The sequence below is a fragment of the Carcharodon carcharias genome, chromosome 2 (assembly GCF_017639515.1).
Source record: "Carcharodon carcharias isolate sCarCar2 chromosome 2, sCarCar2.pri, whole genome shotgun sequence".
NCBI lineage: Eukaryota > Metazoa > Chordata > Chondrichthyes > Lamniformes > Lamnidae > Carcharodon > Carcharodon carcharias.
The window spans coordinates 42,810,479-42,828,485 of NC_054468.1; the positions used below are offsets into that span (position 1 = coordinate 42,810,479).

The 18,007-nt window shown below is 44.2% G+C and overlaps 1 protein-coding gene across 1 annotated transcript in view; it reads left to right on the top strand.

Moving 5' to 3' along the window:
* The window catches only part of LOC121287275 (intestinal-type alkaline phosphatase-like), a 43,125-nt gene that overhangs the window by 15,148 nt on the left and 9,970 nt on the right, over positions 1-18,007 (top strand). The window contains exons 5-7 of the mRNA XM_041204996.1: positions 4,477-4,611; positions 4,709-4,778; positions 16,660-16,798. Of these exons, the coding sequence (XP_041060930.1) occupies positions 4,477-4,611; positions 4,709-4,778; positions 16,660-16,798 (344 nt within the window). The remainder of the gene's footprint in view (positions 1-4,476; positions 4,612-4,708; positions 4,779-16,659; positions 16,799-18,007) is intronic.

Consider the following 18,007-nt stretch of genomic DNA (forward strand, 5'->3'; position numbering starts at 1 on the left):
AAATGATCCTGTATATTTTTGAAAAGTCCTTTTCAACCATTTAAAATCTGGTTACTCACAGATGGTGGATTGGTGATGCTATAGGGGTAGGCAGGTATGTGAAGTTAAGGTTAAAATTCAATCAGCCAAGATCTCACTGAATGGTGGAGCAGGCACCAGGGGCCAAGTATTCTGCTCCTGCTCCTAATTCATATGTTCATATGTTAATAAAATTGCTTTCTCTTGTGATGAACCAATTTTCATTTGTAGTAATCAAGTTGCTATCACTTTTAAATGGCGCCAATTTTAAAAACAAATTATGGACAGAATTTTGCCCTTGGTGTGCAGGCTCGGTGGGGGTGGGCGGGGGTGGTCGGGAAGCTAACATGAGCAGCAGTGCTGAGCACTGCCTGTGCGGGCGAGGGGAGGAGTGCAAGCCCGGTGAACGCAACCTTTGCGTGTGCACATGAGTGCGCTTCATGATCTCCCTGAGACAGAGAGCTGCCTCAGGGAGATGAACTGATTTCAAAAAATAAATTAAAGATTTGATAAACGTTATGAAACATGGCCCTTCATGTGATACTGTCACATGAGCAGGACATGTTATTTATGAAGAATTGAAGTTTTTATTTAATTTTTATTTGCTTTTAGAAACCTCACCCTGCCCGTAGATGAGGTTTCCACAAGAGTGCAAAGGCTGCTTGGCCTTTTTGACTACCCGGCAACTGTAAGGTTGAACGGGCAGTGAAAAATTTACTTTATTTTACTTAATAGGCGTTTTAATTGTCGGCGGGCGTGCTCCCGACCCCGGTGCCAGTCCACCGCCTGAAATATCACGAGAATACGCGATGACTTCAGGACGCATGCCCGACATCATCAAGCATCATTTTACACTCAGTCGGGTCGGGCACGTGGCCACCCACCGAGCTAAAAATCCTGCCCTATGTTTTAAAATGCTGCCCAGTTTTGCTGGTTTATGCAAATTTTGTATTTGGCAATATGCAAATGAACTTGAATGGAAACAATTGCAAGTTGTGCACCTTTCACTGATTGTGACAAAGCAGAAACTCTATGCCAGAGTTTCAATTGTAAAGTATTGACAAATCACAGATTAAATAGGAGTTGGCAAACATTCTGCCATCTAATCTACTGACTAGTATTAGGAAACAGCAAATTTAAAATTGTGCTAAACAAATAGACAGAAATTAATTAAATTAAAAATAAAGGTATAATCTCAACCTGCAATAAAGACTAATTGCACTTTGATCAATGTTCGTCAGTACAATAGTTTACCTGAAAAAGCAATCCAATGTGATTGTTGGACTCTCAACTAGGAGAAAAAGTTCAACATGGGAACATAGGAAAAATTCCCAGTCTTTACTGTCATTCACACATAATCTGACAAAATACGTAAAGAGACATAGATATTCAAACACCGAAACATACCAATTGGCCTAACAGGGTGTTACACAAGTATAGCCCCAATCCCATCTGCTAGCTCTGTGTCCACATCCCTTTAATGTCAGCCATTTATCTGAGCCCTGTTGGCACTGGCCAAATGATAAATCTGCAGGAGAGGTGAAGTAATGGGGCGGGGTGGGTGGGAGGCACAGGGATTAATCGGGACCCTGTGCAATCAATGGAGCACTCCTGCTTCTCTTGGCTCCACAGGAATGTTTTGAAACATTTTTAAAGAAAGCTATGATTTTGTTGGTGTCAGCTGTTCAGACCAATGAGGTTGCTGAAAAGTCACAATGGAGCAGGAGTGCTTCTCCTAGCTCCACATTAAAACTGTGGACCTCTGAGATTGCCTCCACCTCCTCTAGATTCACCTTAAATTCCTGCTGGACAATTTTACTATTCCATCATCATGGGCAAGCTGCCTTCTCGGCTGATGTGTACAGCTCACTGGTACTATAATAATAACCATTTTGCCACGGCTGTGCCTGTGGCCATATTAGGTGCATGCAGTATTTGTTAAATGTGGATTGTACCCTGATTCAGGTTAGAGACAACGTCTCGGCTCATGATTTTGAGAAGTTATATTTTATGTGAAAGTACCTGCTAATTTGGCTGCAATTCACAGCATTGCTACAATTGTGAGAACAATTCTCAAGAAATAATCTGAAAGGACTAAGTATACTTATATAGCTTCTTATCATATTCTTGCTATGATGCGGCAGATGATGTGTGCCTGGTGGGTCAAATCTACAAGGGAAACTTGATCACATGGTCACAACTGTTTTGCAATTTGTATTTTTTTTGAGATTCATGCTCTGAATTCAATAGTGATAAGACTAACATGACTTCAGAGGTTTTTAGAAAACTAAATTAAACATCTATTAACAAAAGAAAAGATTTCAAGCACATACAAATTCTACAAATTCAAAGTCTACAAATTACTACTATAATAACTCCTAAAACACCTAATTGTTCTGGCTCTCAGTTACTCCTCCATTAAGGCAACAGTAGGAAAACAAAAAGATTTAAACAGATCCAGGCAAAGCAACATGATACTGTGAAGAGTGATATTCAAATTGAGTTTTCTGAGCTTCGGTTCCTGTAGACTGCAACTTGATGCGCAGAAGCTGGCGGCTTTTCACACTTGTTTTAGATCTTAGAATTCCTTCTCCTTTTACACATAGTCTCATCTCTTTTATACATGTTTCTCCCTTTTTAATGTAAATTCCATTGTTCTAATACGTCTTTGGAACTTTACTTTTCTCATAATATAAATCTTTTCATAGTGCTAATTTTATCAACATCCTTTGAGAAAAAGAGACACTATTTGGCTGAGCTTCTTCTGGCTAGGTGTAATATCTTGCCGTCTCTTTGAAATTCAAACTAACTTAATTTATCTAAAAATGCAAATATTCCTCACCCCTCACATTCTAAAACTTTAGCCATGTTTACCTATTTAGCATTTCAAACCTAGCTGCTTGTTGATAACTCAAAGCTTCCAGACCAGCTGTCTTCAATTCAATTAAATCCCACACACATTGGGCAGAATATTGTGCTTGTAGAGTGAGCTCACGCCAGATCCGAACAAGCATAAAATGACGTGTGATGACGCCAGGCAAGCGTCCCGATGTCATCACACACTTGCGCAATATTTCAACTGGCAGGGGTGCATGGGAGTCAGCAGCATGCCCACCGACAATTAACAGGCCTATTAAAGCTATTAAAGTTCTAATTAAATGAAATTTTTCGCGCCTATCCAACCTTATGATTGGCAGGCAGGCAAAACGGCCAACCAGCCTTTGGATTTTTTTAGGAAACCTCATCCATGGGCGGGATGATGTTTCCAAAAGCAAATAAAAATTAAATAAAAATTTTTAAATTTCATTCATAACATATCCCTGTAACAGAGTCACATGAGGGTACATGTTTTTAACATTGCTTAAGTTTTTAATTTTTGAGTTTATAAATCTTCAGCTCCCTGAAGCAGATCTGTGCCTCAGCGAGCTTTCATTGTGTGCACCCGTGCACATTCATGGACCTTAGCACTTGTGCACCTCCCACCCCCACCCAGCAGCACTGAGCGCTGCAGTGTGGCTGGCCGTTGATTGGCCAGGCAGCATGAAATCCATGTTGGGGCTTGATCGTGGGCAGCAGTCAGCTTCCCAACCATTCCCAGGCCCGCCTCCCCGCCCCCGCCTAACGCGGGCAAAATTCTGTCCCTACACACAGAGAAACTAATTTAAACCCCACTATTAACCCACTTTTACAATACGTCACAATAATATTATGAAAATTATTATATTTTCATGACAATTCTTAAGACATGCTAAAAGCATTTTATAACAAATGAGTAACTTTTTACTGTTAACACATTGGCAAGCTTGGCAATTGATTTTAAAAATGTAGATTCTACAAACAAAATTATTATCCAGTCATCCTGTTTTTGGTGGTGTTAGTTGAGGAAGGAATGTTGGACCAGATAGAATTCCTATTCTTTCAATTCTGTCCTTGGGATCTTTTATGCTCACCAGCAAGACAGATGGGGCCTCAGTTTAAGAGTGCATCACTGTCTATGGCTCAAATATCAGCATAGATAACGTGATTAGATCATGAAGTGTGGCTCAAACCCATGGGCTTCTTACTCACAAGTGAGTGGTACTAATTTTGCCAAAAAATATATTTTATGAAAGCGGGTATCCGGATCCAGTTATGTGAGAAAATGTAATTATGTGGAAAATATATATTGGTATATAATTTTGTAGGGCACCATGCACAATAAATAAGGATTGTCTTTATCACATCAATTTTCACCTGTGATTATATTGTAGCTTCTGGTTTTGGATCTATTTCTGTGAAACAAGGCACCAGCCAGCGGAACAATTTTAATTATAAACTTCACTGAGGTTAGCTGGAAAGGATCTCTGCGCATGCACAATTCATTGAGTAATAGCAATGGGTCTGCAGCCTTTTCCTGGTTGACGGTTCATCCCAATTTAAATTTCACGTGAGAGAGAAAATGTTTGTTTATTTTTCCAGGTCATACTTGGAGGAGGAAGAACGTACATGACTCCAGAAGGAACTCCTGACCCTGAATATCCAAGTATTAAAGCACAAAATGGCATTCGAAAAGATAAAGAAAATCTGATTACCAAATGGCTCAATGGCAGAAAAGTACATACTGAGATTTTTCACAGTAGATATTCCATTGAATGTTTTATCCAATAATTATATGCAAATATATTAAGTGTTGCATTCTAACATTTTCCAGGACGCAAACTATGTGTGGAATAAAAAGCAATTTGATGCCATTGATGTGAAGAAAACCAAGTATTTGATGGGTAAGTCCACCAGAAGTTATTCTTTGCAGCACCATTTTAAAAAGAGTTATACCTTCTGTAGGAAAGGCTGACATGGACTTGCATTGTCGGGTATATTCTGAATATTGTTACGACCATGTTAACAGAGGTGAACTGACTCCTCTCTTTGTCCCACTCCTGAGTTGGTTATAACAGAATTCGAAGTTAAAAGGGAAGTGATATATATTTATCTGTGTACAGCTTGGTGTAAGAAATAAGCCAGCAAGGTTCCTTAAGTTAACAAGTAAAGAGTTAGTTTTATTGTTAAAACTTGCTCAGGTAAAAATGCAGAAATTATGAACAGAAGGTTGAGCATGTACGACTATGTGCAACTACCCACTAATGCAAAAACAACATACACGCAATCCCCCAAAGCATGCAAAAAAGTAGTAAAACTCAGCTGAGTATCAGATTTTAAAAACTTGTAAAGTTTTTTAACAAGCAAAGTCAGAAAAAAATATTATCCACGAATTGTCCAGAGGCCTGTTTATGGCTGAGGAGTCCTGGTCCACATTAGTTGGTTCTTGGGGTTTCTCATTGGGGACAATGGTGCTGTTTCAGAATTCTCCTTTTAAGAAATCCCGGTTGGCAGCAGTGAGGCTTTTCAAATCACAAGTAGCTCAGCTTTGATGGGAGAGGTTTCAGAAGAAAGAGAGATGGGGTAAGGCTGTTGCCCCTATGGCTATCTCTCTCTTGCTATCCAAAAATCCAGTATCTTTTCTACAACCAAGAGCTGGATCATGTGACCTCTCTCTGAAAGCCCCATAGACTCTGGGCAGAATGGTCCCAGACTTGCACTAAATGCAGTAGCGGCCGGAAAAAGGGCGTTTTACCCGCTGGCTGCAATGGAGCTTTTCACGCCGTATCGTCCCATTCCCGCCTCATTAATTATGCATTCTCGGGAAACATGCTGGGTCGCTGGCAGGGCAGCCTCTGAATCAGCCACCCCGCCATCACCTCAGGCCTTCAGTAAACCGGGCACCATATTTAAAGGCCGCCTCTCCTCAGAGCTAGCACTTTTCAAGGGATAGGAAGCTGCTGGGAACTGATGGCTGCCAAAGGGAGGAAACATGCTGCCCCCAGATTTAGCAACGCCTCCTTCAAGTGCCTACTGGACGCAGAGGAGGCACACTGTGACGTCTTCTACCCCAGCTCTGGGTGAAGGCCAGCAAGCAAGGTCACCAATCCAGCTTGGAAGGTGATGGCAGCGGTGGTCAGTGCCAACACCCTGCAAAAGAAGACAGCCACCCAGTGTCACAAAGGATGAATGGTCTCATCCGTTTTGCCAGGGTAAGTTACTCTTCTCATCACTCTCAACTCACACACACACACACTCATCAGACATCCACAGGGATCTCACATCTCAAGGGACAACAACACTAACTCTCACACACACCCTCACATCTCCATCAGGCTCACACCCTCTTGAGCTCACGTCCTCATCCTCTCCATGGCTCTGCTCACCATATGTCCTATTCACACTCTCTCCATTTGTTTTCATGCAGGAGAAGCTGGCTCACAATAGCAGGAAGAGGTCCCAGACCAGGGGTGGAGTGGCCCACGTTAGACCCCTCACTCACTTTGAGGAGTGTGCCATCGTGCTGACTGGTGAGAATGTGGACCCTGCCTGCAGTGACAGTGAGGTCGGTGGTGAACACCCTCGTGAGGATCCTGCAGCACATCATCCCTCTCTCAAGGCAACTGTGAGTGTTCTTTCTCCTGATTTTAACTCTGCTGCCATGCACTAATTATATCTACTTTGGTTCACAGGGAGCTCTGCAAGCGAGTGACACCCTCAGCCAGCCAGTCCTTCAGTTCCATCCAGGCCCACACCTCCAGCGAAGAGGACACCTCCTCCATTGAAGAGCTGGAAATAAGCAGCCTGAAAGACCCATCACAGCGCTTACTGACATTTTCCATCAACGCAGAGACACACACCTTGGTGGGACGTAGGTCTAGAGCAGGCTCAGGTTCACAATCTGATGGTCACTGCACTAACATGTGTCCATAGCAGGGGGAGACAAGTTCAGCCGAGTTCCCCAGCACTCAGAGGACAGCTGGGGAAGAAGCATCTGTCAGGTTTGTGTCAGATGACGAGCCTCTGGAATCGGCCTTCTAACTCATCATGGAAAGTCAGCAGAAGGCGAGGGAACATCACGCAGAGCTGTTGGAAGCCCTCAACATGAGTCGGAGGAGTACTCCGCCTGCTCTCTGATCAAGTGGTGCCCACATGTGTGTGTATGGTGGTCTCCATGGGAAGGATGGCAGACGCCATAGAGATCCTGGTCCAGCAGAACACAGACGTGTGCTGATGGGTGTCTTCCTGCAGTGGCAATGTAAGAGGGAAACAGGGCACCTCAACATCCCTCCCAGGTGCTTTTTCCCTCGGGCACTTGAAGGGAGGAGGAGCGGCAGCTGTACACCCCTGGGTCATCCACTCAGAAATCTTAGGGGCTGTCCTCTCCCTCCAATCTCCCCTTGCCTGTGGCCTTCCTCAACCTCATCCTCTGTCACCTTAGAGGGAGCAGCTGGCCCACAGGAGGACAGCTAAAGCAAGTCAGGGCCCTTGAGATCTCGGCTCTCCAGAGGACCCATGCCAAAGTCATCAGAGGCAACAAGGCCAACCATTGCACAGGCTGTCTCCGTTCCTGCTGCAGATATCAGTGTAGACCCTAGAAAAGCTAAGAAATTCTGATCACAAGCGGTTGTACAGGTGGACACATTTTGTCACTTTATAATGTGAAAATGAATTCACTTCCACTGAATAATATGTAATGCTGTCTTTCAGCTTCATTTTCAGACTTCATGAGTCCTCCCCCGACCACCCCCCGCCACCCCCCCCCCCCCCCCCCCCCCCCCCCCCCCCCCCCCCACCCCCCTCCACCCCACTAGCAGTCCAGCTGTGTGTAGCCAGACCACAAGTGATTCTGGAGGGAGAAGTGCGTGTGTGGCTGGGCCTTTCACAGCCTCGTGCAGGCACTTCCCACACGTGCAGAGCCTTTCTCCATCACACTCATCTCAAAGTCCCAAGCATTTTCAATGCTGCCTGCTGGGGTTCACTTTCAGTTGTCCATCTGAGCTGACCTTCATCTCCACCCACCCACTGGCCACACTCCCATACAGCACCTGTGCCTGTCCAACATGAGGCTCTGCTCACTTTCAATTTTGGAAGCATGGTAGTTGCTAAATATGTTTTAAGCTCCTCTGCCCTTTGCCCCCCACTCATCAATGTCCTCTCCCCCATCACTGTTGACCCCGCCCCGGCATCACCTTCCACCTCCCCATTGTCACCTACCAACCAGAACCCTTTTCTTTCCAGGGTATCCAAGTGAATGTGCACATTCCCTATCTTCCCAAGAATCCCACCCCCATCCACATGGACCTCATTGACTTCCTCCTCCTTCCCACCCCCAGAGTCCATGTCTGCCTCTGAGTCCCCACCATCCACCCTCACCGTCCCTTCTACCACTACTGTCACACCCTCACCGTTCCACCCTACCCCACCAGCTCACTCTGCCCTCTCTCATAGTCACCATTCCCTCCCACCATACCCACCCTCATTTCGCTCCCCAGGAGGCAGTCATTGACTCCACAGACCCCTCCCTTGCACGTTTGCCTGGACATCCCACCCTCCCCTTCCTTCTTCCTCCACCCTTACTCCTTCCTCCCCCCAGACTCATTCCTCCCCCTGGACTTCTTCCCCACTGCAAACTCCCTTCCCTTACACCTTCCTCCCCCCTTACACCTACCTCCTCAGTTGCTTCATTCTCCCAGTTATGCCCTCCTCCCCCCTGTACACACCCTCCCCCCTCCCAAGCTTACCCCTGCCAATACCATCGTTCTCCCACTCCAAACCTCACCACCCTCTGACCATCATTCCCCCCTCTCCCCAACCTCAACTCCCTCCCCTTCCCCGGTACACCTTCCTCTCCCAGGCAAACCTAGACCTTGCTATCCACCCCTTCAACGATCATCAGTAGCAGACTGTGGCCAAGACCATGATGTCCTGAAGCAGACCCCAGACATCAACGGTGATTTTCCACCTTCTGTGAGCTGCTTCACAGCAGAATCTACCCAGCATGCGATGCACATGTTCCTCCAGAGTCCGGTGGCTGTAAAGCTGCAGCATCTTCTGCTCCTTGGATGGCCGCGATGTGAGCAAAGCCCTAACGGTAAATCCTGGCTTCTGCACGTCACACTTGTTAAGATGTGTTCTGGGCTGGCATGTTTTCCCGCTGATGCGGGCGGTAAATTTGGCGTGGGGTGGGGGAGGGGGTGGTGGGGGTGATACCAGTGAACAGGATTTATAGTTAGATGCATTAAAATGATGTTTCCAACATGCGGCAGTGGGAAACGCAGCCCACCATTGATGGGTAGAGCAGATGATGGCAAACTGGTTTCATGACGTCATGAAACCAATATTTGGCCTTCCCGCTATATTGTCTGCTCATGTCAGCCATGACACCTGACGCCAACAGGGATGGAAAACTCCTTCCTCTGTGTCGGCAGATGCAAATGGAACATAGTAGCTGCTGTAAGCCAGCGTCCTTTCAAATAACTTCATTACATGAGTATGTCCAGCCAATTACATTATAAATGAATATTTTATATAATACATCTTCAAAACAATATTAAATTGTACATTATCGTTCTTTGCTGTCACTAACATGTAAGTTCCTACATTCTACCCTCCCGAAACTTGAGGTCATCCAAAACTCTGCTGCCCATGTTCTAGCTCACAGCAAACCCCTAGGGATCCTTTTATCCTATTAAAGACTATACATAATTAAAAGTTGTTGCAAACAATTAAATTATATTTAGAGAACAGAACAAAGAGATGTTAATTTATTTCTAAAGAAATTATTTTAAAAACACCAACTTACAAATTTCTCTTAACAGAAGCTTGAGCTTCAAATTTAACTCCACACATGTTTTGGGCAGGCAGTGTTAGTGAGAAACTTGCCCACTGCAGCAGAAAATAGACCCAGGATCTCATTACAATCTGATGAGAAGGTTTCCCACCCATTTGGCTGATACAACAGGCAAGGCTTTGATATTGCAATTTCCTGCGGGTCAGCCAGCGGTGATTTTAAAATGTGAATGAGCCTCTTAAGAGAAGGTTGCAATCCTGTTTGGCTGATTTTGTTCAGGAAGAAACTGTATAGGTAAATTGCGAGAAAACTCCATGCATCTCAGAAGCTTCCTTGGGGGTTCTCATAGTTAAGGTGAGGGTGGACAGAACTCCTCTTTCCAGACATCAATGGATGAACAACACAGCTTTCTCCCCTCCCCCAGCACACTCACCTCCATCATAGAGCAAATGTGCACACTGAAACCACTTTCATTATTATTCCAAACATACTGTCACTCCTACAAAAGCCAAATACTGATGCACATGCTGGAAATATGAAATATATCAGAAATGCTGGAAATATTCAGCAGATCAGACAGGCTTCTATGGAGAGAGAAAGAAGTTAAGCGAAATTTACATTTCCCTGCCAGCTCGTGAAGGGCCTGCTGCCTACCCACCTGCTCCCCCCCAACCCTGACCTGTTTCCCATTTTACAGGGGGCAGTGGAGGTGTTGTGGTCTACCTGCCCTCAGGCCTACTGAGGCCTTTGAATGTTTAATTAATGGCCACTTAAGTGTTTCATCCTGCCTCCACTGCCATTTTACCCATGCCAAGTCCTGGTGCTTTAGTTACACTGGCTGATGTTGGGTGTAACTCCTATGAGGGGGATCCCCTGTGCCCATCAGAGGCACTCTGCCTCCTTCCTCTAAGGCCATACCAACCCCTATTTAAACCTTCCCCCTCCCCCCAGCCTCTCCAACCCTCTGTGCTCACAGTCACACACTTGGGCTCTCAAAGCTATAATCAATAACGTGGAATTTCCTGTGGCAGCATAACCAGGAATTCAGATTTTTGCCAGTTTGTACATCAATTTTGCAAATGCCAATTTACACTGATTTTTTTTGTAGAATTAGACTACTCTGCAGCAATCCTCTATGTCACTGAGTTACAAAGGGTATCAGCTCCAGCCATGGCCCATGGCTCATGTCAGGAACCTGTATAAGACACAGAATTAATCTATAATGAGAGTAATGCCATCACCAGAAATATCATTGAAGAGACCAATAACATGCTCAAGCAATGCTTCCACAATTTGTACCATTCAAGAGGTGCTCTGCAGTCCACCACTGAGTTTCCAGATTTATTGACATCCACTTTATGATAATGAGAAATCAGCCTTTACTACCACCCAGTAAGCAAGCAGTGGAAGAGGAGGAGGAGCAAGAAGAAGAGTAGCATGAAAAGGAGGAAGAGCAAGAACAGCTTTACTGATAATGACTGTGGCTGCCAGAGCTCTCCAAGAACTCAGCCATGAGCGCTTCATGTGAACCTTTCCTCCAACCCTAATACACAAACAGTCCTGCAATCCTTATCACTATCATCCTTAACACTACCATCTGATTGCCTTCCTTCACTCATGCCTTGTGGCTCTTACACTCACCTTATTACAAATAATAATATAAACACCAAATACAGAAGAAGAATATGCAGAATTTCTATTCAATATGTGAATAATAGTCAACAGGAAAATTAACAATAATCTTTGGGGAATTCCTTGGTGCCTGTCTTGTATGCTTGATTACCTACCCTAGTGCTCCTATGATGTGTAATGGAGATTCAACAAAATATGTCAGAATTCTCAAAGCATCTGTGTTCCATTGAGAAGTTAAAAATTCCACAGCAAAAGAGATCCATCTGTGGCTAACCAAAGAGGTTAAGGAGAGTATGAGATTAAAAGTATGAGATTTATAATATTGCCAAGAAGAGTAGTAAGCCTGAGAGTGGGGAGAGTTTTAGATACCAACAAAGGATGACCAAAAAATTGATAAAGAGGGAGAAAATAGAAAATGAGAGTAAATGAGAGCATCTACAAATATATGAAAAGGAAGAAAATAGCCCAAGTCAATGTGCCTCCTTTGAAGGCTGAGTTAGGAAGAACTATAATGAGGAATGAGATGGCATTAGAGTTACATTTTGTATCTCTCTTCTCATTAGGAGACACAAAATGCATAGTGTTATTAGGGAACCAAAGGTCTACTGAGAGTGAGGAACTTAAAATAATTAATATTAGTCAAGAAAAGACACTGGAGAAACTAATGGACTGAAATCTGACAAATCCCCTGGAGCTGATGGCCTACATCCAAGGGTTCTAAAAGAGGAAACTGCAGAGGTAGCGGATACACTTGTGATCTTGCGAAATTCTCTAGATTCTGGGACGGTGCCAGTGGATTGGAAGGTATTAATATAACACTACTATTCAAGAAACGAAGGAAAAGGGAAAATGGGGACCCCCAGTTAGTCTGACATCAGTCTGGGAAAATACCGGAACCATTATTAACGAAGTGTAACAGAGAAAATCACAATATGATTGGGCAGAGTAAACATGGTTTTATGAAACAGAAATCTTGTTTAACAAATCTATTAGAGGAAGCAACTAGTAGGGTAGTAAAGGGGATGTAGTATATTCAGATATTCAAATGATATTCAATAAGGTGCCATACAAATGGTTGTTTTACAAAATAAGGACTTATGGGGTATAATTTTCCCCCCATTGGGGGGGTTGTGCGGGGGCGGGTGGGGGCAGGTACTGACATGATCGGCGTCCCCGATCGGGTCCGCGTCACCATTTTATGTGGGCGGGCCAATTAAGGCCTGCCGGGGTGATGTGCACCCAGAAGTGCTGAATGCTCCCTGTGAGGGCGGAGATGGGGGTTCCCTGAGTCAGAGCCTGCACCAAAGAGTGCAGAAATCTGCAGAGTGCAGAGATTAGTTTAAGTGTTAAAAATTTAAATGAAGAAAAAAAAAATTTTAAGACATGTCCCCTCATGTGATAGTGTCACATGAGCTGGGACATGTCAATGAACATTAATGAAAAAATGTATTTAATTTATAAACCCTTCATGAAACCTCATCCTGCCCGTGGATGAGGTTCCATGAAAAATGTGAAGGCCGCCGGGGCTCTTTGCCTGCCTGCCAACCTTAAGGTTGGATGGGCAGCTCAGTTTATTAGTTTAATTGATATTTAAATGGCCTTAATAGGCCTTTGACAGTTTGGCGGGCATGCAGCCAACTCAGCTAGATGCTCGCCGAACTGAAAATCTAAATGGTGCGCGGTGACATTGGGACACAGGGTCAATGTCACGCACGTCATTTTACGTGTCAGCGAGCGGGCCCTGTCCCCGCTTGCCGACCCAAAAATTCTGGTCATGATGTTAGGGGTAATATATTGGCATGCAGAGAGGATTGGTCAAAGAACAAATAAAATAGAGTAGTAATAGATGGGTAATTTTCAAGTTGGCAGGCTGTTACTAGTGAAGTGGCACAAGAATCAGTTCTTGAGTCTCAGCTACTTAAAATCTATATCAATGACTTTGATGAAGAACCGAGTGTAATATATCAAAATTTGATGATACAAAGCTGGGCAGGACAGTAAGCTGTGAGGAGGGCACAATGGACTGAATTTTCCTGGCTTAGGTTTTTTTTCAGCCACTGAGTCAATTTTCAGGTCACAAACCTGATCTCTGGAGTAGTGGGCCTAATATTGCTCTTCGTCAGGGCGAACCAATTAGGAGTCTGCCTCCGGATTTCTCTCCTGCCCTCTATAGATGGTCGAGATTACATTTTATCAGAAGAAGGATTTCTAATTAAAGGGACCAAGGCATATTTCAGAGAATCTCACCGGGGTGGATCTTTTAAGCTGCAGCACCCACAGGATTGGTGGGTAAAAGGCTGGCCTCCTGAGTTTTCCACTCTTACCTGGAGATCCATCTAAGGGAGGAGAGGGTCTTGAGTGTGGTGAGCTCTTCTAAGGCCTGGAGGCAGAGGGCACTTTCTTCAACCAAGCAGGCATGGCTGGAAGTTGTTAAGGGATTAAGCAGCAGCAGTATGCCCCCTCTAATCTGGCGATAGTGGACCAGGAGGACCTGGAACCTTAGGATAACATGACAGTAAGTGGCATGACACTGTCAGGTGTCAAGCCCCACATTCTGAATGCACAGTATTCTCCTACACAGCAAGTCTTAGGTCAAGACATGTTGTCCACTTATTCCACTTGCTGCAGGCATGTACATCCCCATCTGAACAGCCAAAACTCAAAATGACCCTCAATGTTCTTGCACTCATGCCTTCACTTTCTGAACACAAACCATCCCTAACAATCTCACTACCCTGCTTTCTCTCCTTGCAGAAGAAGAGATCATACAAGTTGGTAAGTGTCAGAGATGCAGGATGATGGGATGCAGGGGGCGGTGGGCCTTCTATGACAAAACCTTGTTAAGGTTGGTATTGTGTCCAGCTGGTTCACTGTTAAGGCAGTCTTGCAGCAGGAGGAAGAAAATGTCAGCAGTGATCTGCCATGACAGGCTGAGCCTTATGAGGCACTGGTATTTGCACCTGTTGGGTTAGCTGCTCCTCTATTGGGGTCTTGCCTCCTAGCACCTGCATCTCCCTGGTCATCCTCTCTGTCCTGTCGAGGTGCATGCGGCAGTGGAAAAAGCATGTACAGCTCCCATGCCACTCCAAAAGCTGGTAGCAGCGAAGGGCAGCTAGGTGGGTGAAGTGCTGGTCAGGTGAAGCCCATTCCAAGTAGTTGGCACTCACCCATCAAGCAATAATAACACTCTCTGACAGAAGGAATGCTTTATAAGACACCATCTCAGTCTGGCCATTCCTGCACCTCTTCAGTACAACTGATCAAAGCCCTCACAACTTGTCAGTTTCACTGATGCAGTCCCTCTGGCTATGCCCTCACCTTCTCTTCACTGCTGGATTAGAAACACTGTGTAACACTGCTTTCCTTTTAGCCTCCTTAATGACTTTAATTGCTTTCTCGCCTGGGACATGGCCATTCCCGACTTCTCCACCAACCCACCATAGGGAGAAGCGGCTGGAGGTAGGAACATGCTGACAAACTGGCCCAATGCATTTTTTCTACCTCCAAATCCACCTCCAAGGGCCTGGGAAAATTCCCATCCCATCCCTCCCCCACCAAAGAGTCTGTAAAGGGATAAAAACAAAAAACTGCGGATGCTGGAAATCCAAAACAAAAACAGAATTACCTGGAAAAACTCAGCAGGTCTGGCAGCATCGGCGGAGAAGAAAAGAGTTGACATTTCGAGTCCTCATGACCCTTCAACAGAACACTCGAAACGTCAACTCTTTTCTTCTCCGCCGATGCTGCCAGTCTGTAAAGGGATGTTGTCAGGTTAAGTGAGTGGGAAAGAATGTGACAGATGGAATATGATGCAAGGAAAGGCAAGGTTATTCATTTTGCTAAGAGTGATAGAAAAAGAAAATATTTTTGAAATGGTGACAAACTATTAAATGTTGGTGTTCATAGGGATTTGTCTTTGTACAAGAAGAACAAAGTTAACATGCTGGTATAGCAAGCAATAAGATAGGTAGATGGCAAGCTGGTGTTTATTTCAGGGGGGTTCGAGTACTGGAGTATGGAAGTCATGCTGCAAGTTAACAGGACACTGGTGAGACCTCAAATGAAGTACTACGTACAGTTTTGGTGCAGAATTTTACATTCCCTCACCTGCTGGTTTGTAGGCAGTGGATAAGCGTAAGATTTATCAGATGGCCTTCCCAGCAGATTCCCACACCCTGACTTCTCTGCAATTTTACACTGGGACGGTGAGACCCACCCGCCCTTGTCCCAACTGAGGCCCTTAAGTGGCCAATTATTGACCACTTAAGGGCCGTTTCCCACTCAGCCTCAATTTCAGGCGGGTGGGAGGAGTTCCAATTATGGGGGAAGCCCAAAAATAAATCGGGTTCAGGCCATCAGCAGTTCCCTTTTACTTTGGGTGCCCCCCCCATAAGATCTGATAAGCACAGGTCCACCCCCTGCCCCCTGGGCTCTCCATCGACACCCCAATCATCTTCTGTCAATACCTCCAGGCATCCCCTACCCTCCCCGCCCTGAAACCCTTGAAACCTACCTGTTTCTGGAATCCCAGATCTTGCAGTCCCAGTCCTAGCCACTTCAGCTTCTGGCATAGCACAGACTAGCGAGATGTCAGCCAATCAGGTTAACTGGCTGCTCCGTAAGGTGGGACCTCCTCCTGAGTGAGGGACAGAAGTCCTGTCTCCAGCCAATTAATGCATATTGGAGTGTGAAATTGCTGCAGGACAGAAGATGTTGACAGGGATGTGTTCCCCGCCGACACTTCAGATGGCAGGAAGGGAAACCCCACCATCCTAAAAATCTTGGCCTTGGTCTCTGTACTGAAGGAAGTACATACTTGCCTTAGAGCAGGTGCAACAAAAGGTTCACAATTGATTGCTGAGGTGAGATGGGTGTCCTATAAGGAAGGATTGAGTAGAATAGATCTGTACTCTCTGGAATTTAGAAGACTAGAGAGAAAGTGTTCCCATTGGCAGAAGGGCTGAGAACCAGAGGACACAAATTTAAAATGATTGGCAAAAGAGGTAAAGGCGGCATGAGGGTTTTTTTTCAAGGTTACAATCTGGAATGCACTGCTCAAAAGGGTTGTAGAGGCAGAATCAATTGTAGCTTTCGAAAAGGAATTGGATAGACACCTGAAGAGAGAGAATTTGCAGGGCTATGCTGAGAGGGCCAAACAGGGGGACTAGCTAAATTGCTCTTGCAGATTTTTGCATGAGCTTAAAGGTTGAATGGCTTTTTTTCTGTGCTATAACCATTCCATGACTCGATGTATTAAGACTTAGCAGTGCACTTTTTACCATTATACAGACAAACCTTTCTCCACAAATATTCAATATTACAAAATAATGAATAAATGACATCTCTTGTTTCAATTTTAGGTTTGTTTGAACCCAAGGATATGAAATTTGAGTTAAACCGAAATAAGACTATGGATCCTTCAATTGTTGAAATGACTGATAAAGCCATTAGAATTCTTCGTAATAACCCCAAAGGATTTTTCCTGTTTGTTGAAGATAAGTAGTTTAAACCTTTGTTAGATTTGCTGAAAAATATTGTGTGTTATAGCTTTCCAGAATAATTACACAATGTTCAAAGCAATTTTCCTCTTCATGTCATTGGAGTTGAAATAACTTTTGGAGAATGAAACATTGTTCACTGTCAGTTTGGTAATTAATATTTATAAATTAGTATGAGTTGTTGATGATGATGCAAGACACCTCAGCATTATTAATGACCGTGATGGAAATTATTGTCATGGTTGTACATTTAAGTGCCAGTGTCTGATAAGGGTTGTATTTATCAGCCAGTTTAGTAAAATGAGTTGGAATACTATACATTCACCACCAAGGGCCTGGAGTTGAATCTAGCCCAACCAAATGGGATGAAAGTCTATTCTTTCTGATGATTGTATGGTGTGAATTCACAGCAGAAATATTGCACTAAATTGGCACTGTCATCCCCAAGAACTGATGATGGCTGACAAGGTTACACTTGTAGTTTACTTCAAGCCACAGTAAACAGCACTTTAGAGCAGAAACCCTGAGTAATTTTTCTCCCTCCAGCCAGGGGCACAGTAACCATTTATCACTCTGTTGTTGCTGTTTGTGCTGAGATTGGATAATTCAACATAGTCTTGGGATTACAAATGGAAACTTCCATTTTAAAATCCTGTGTAATATTACCAGAATCGAGAGGATATACCCATCAAGAAAGATTGAACATGTTGGAACTCTTAACTCTGGAAAAGAAAAGACTGACGGAATATTGGAAAGGGGTCTTTATTATGGAAGGTTTTGACAAGACATATGTAAAGAAACTGTTCCCACATGTGGAGGAGTCCAAAACTAGGGGTCATAAATATAAGATGGTCACTAATAAATGAAATAGGGATTTCGGGAGGAACAACTTTACCCAGAGAGTGGTTGGAGTATGGAACCCACTAGCAGATGGAACAATTGAGGTGAATAACTTGAGTGTATTTAAGGGAAAACTAGGTAAACATGTGGGGAGAAAGGAATAGAAGGTTATGGTGTTAGGATTAGATGGCGAGTTGGGAGGAGGTTTGTGTGGAACATAAACTAGTTAAGCTGAATGCCCTGTTTTGTATTGTAAATCCTATGTAATTTTGTGTAAGGTCACAATTGTAGATTTGTGATTAAGGGACACTTTTGAGGATGGAACTTTTCTCTTGAGCTGAACCATAAGCTTATCTGAATTGGGTGTTCA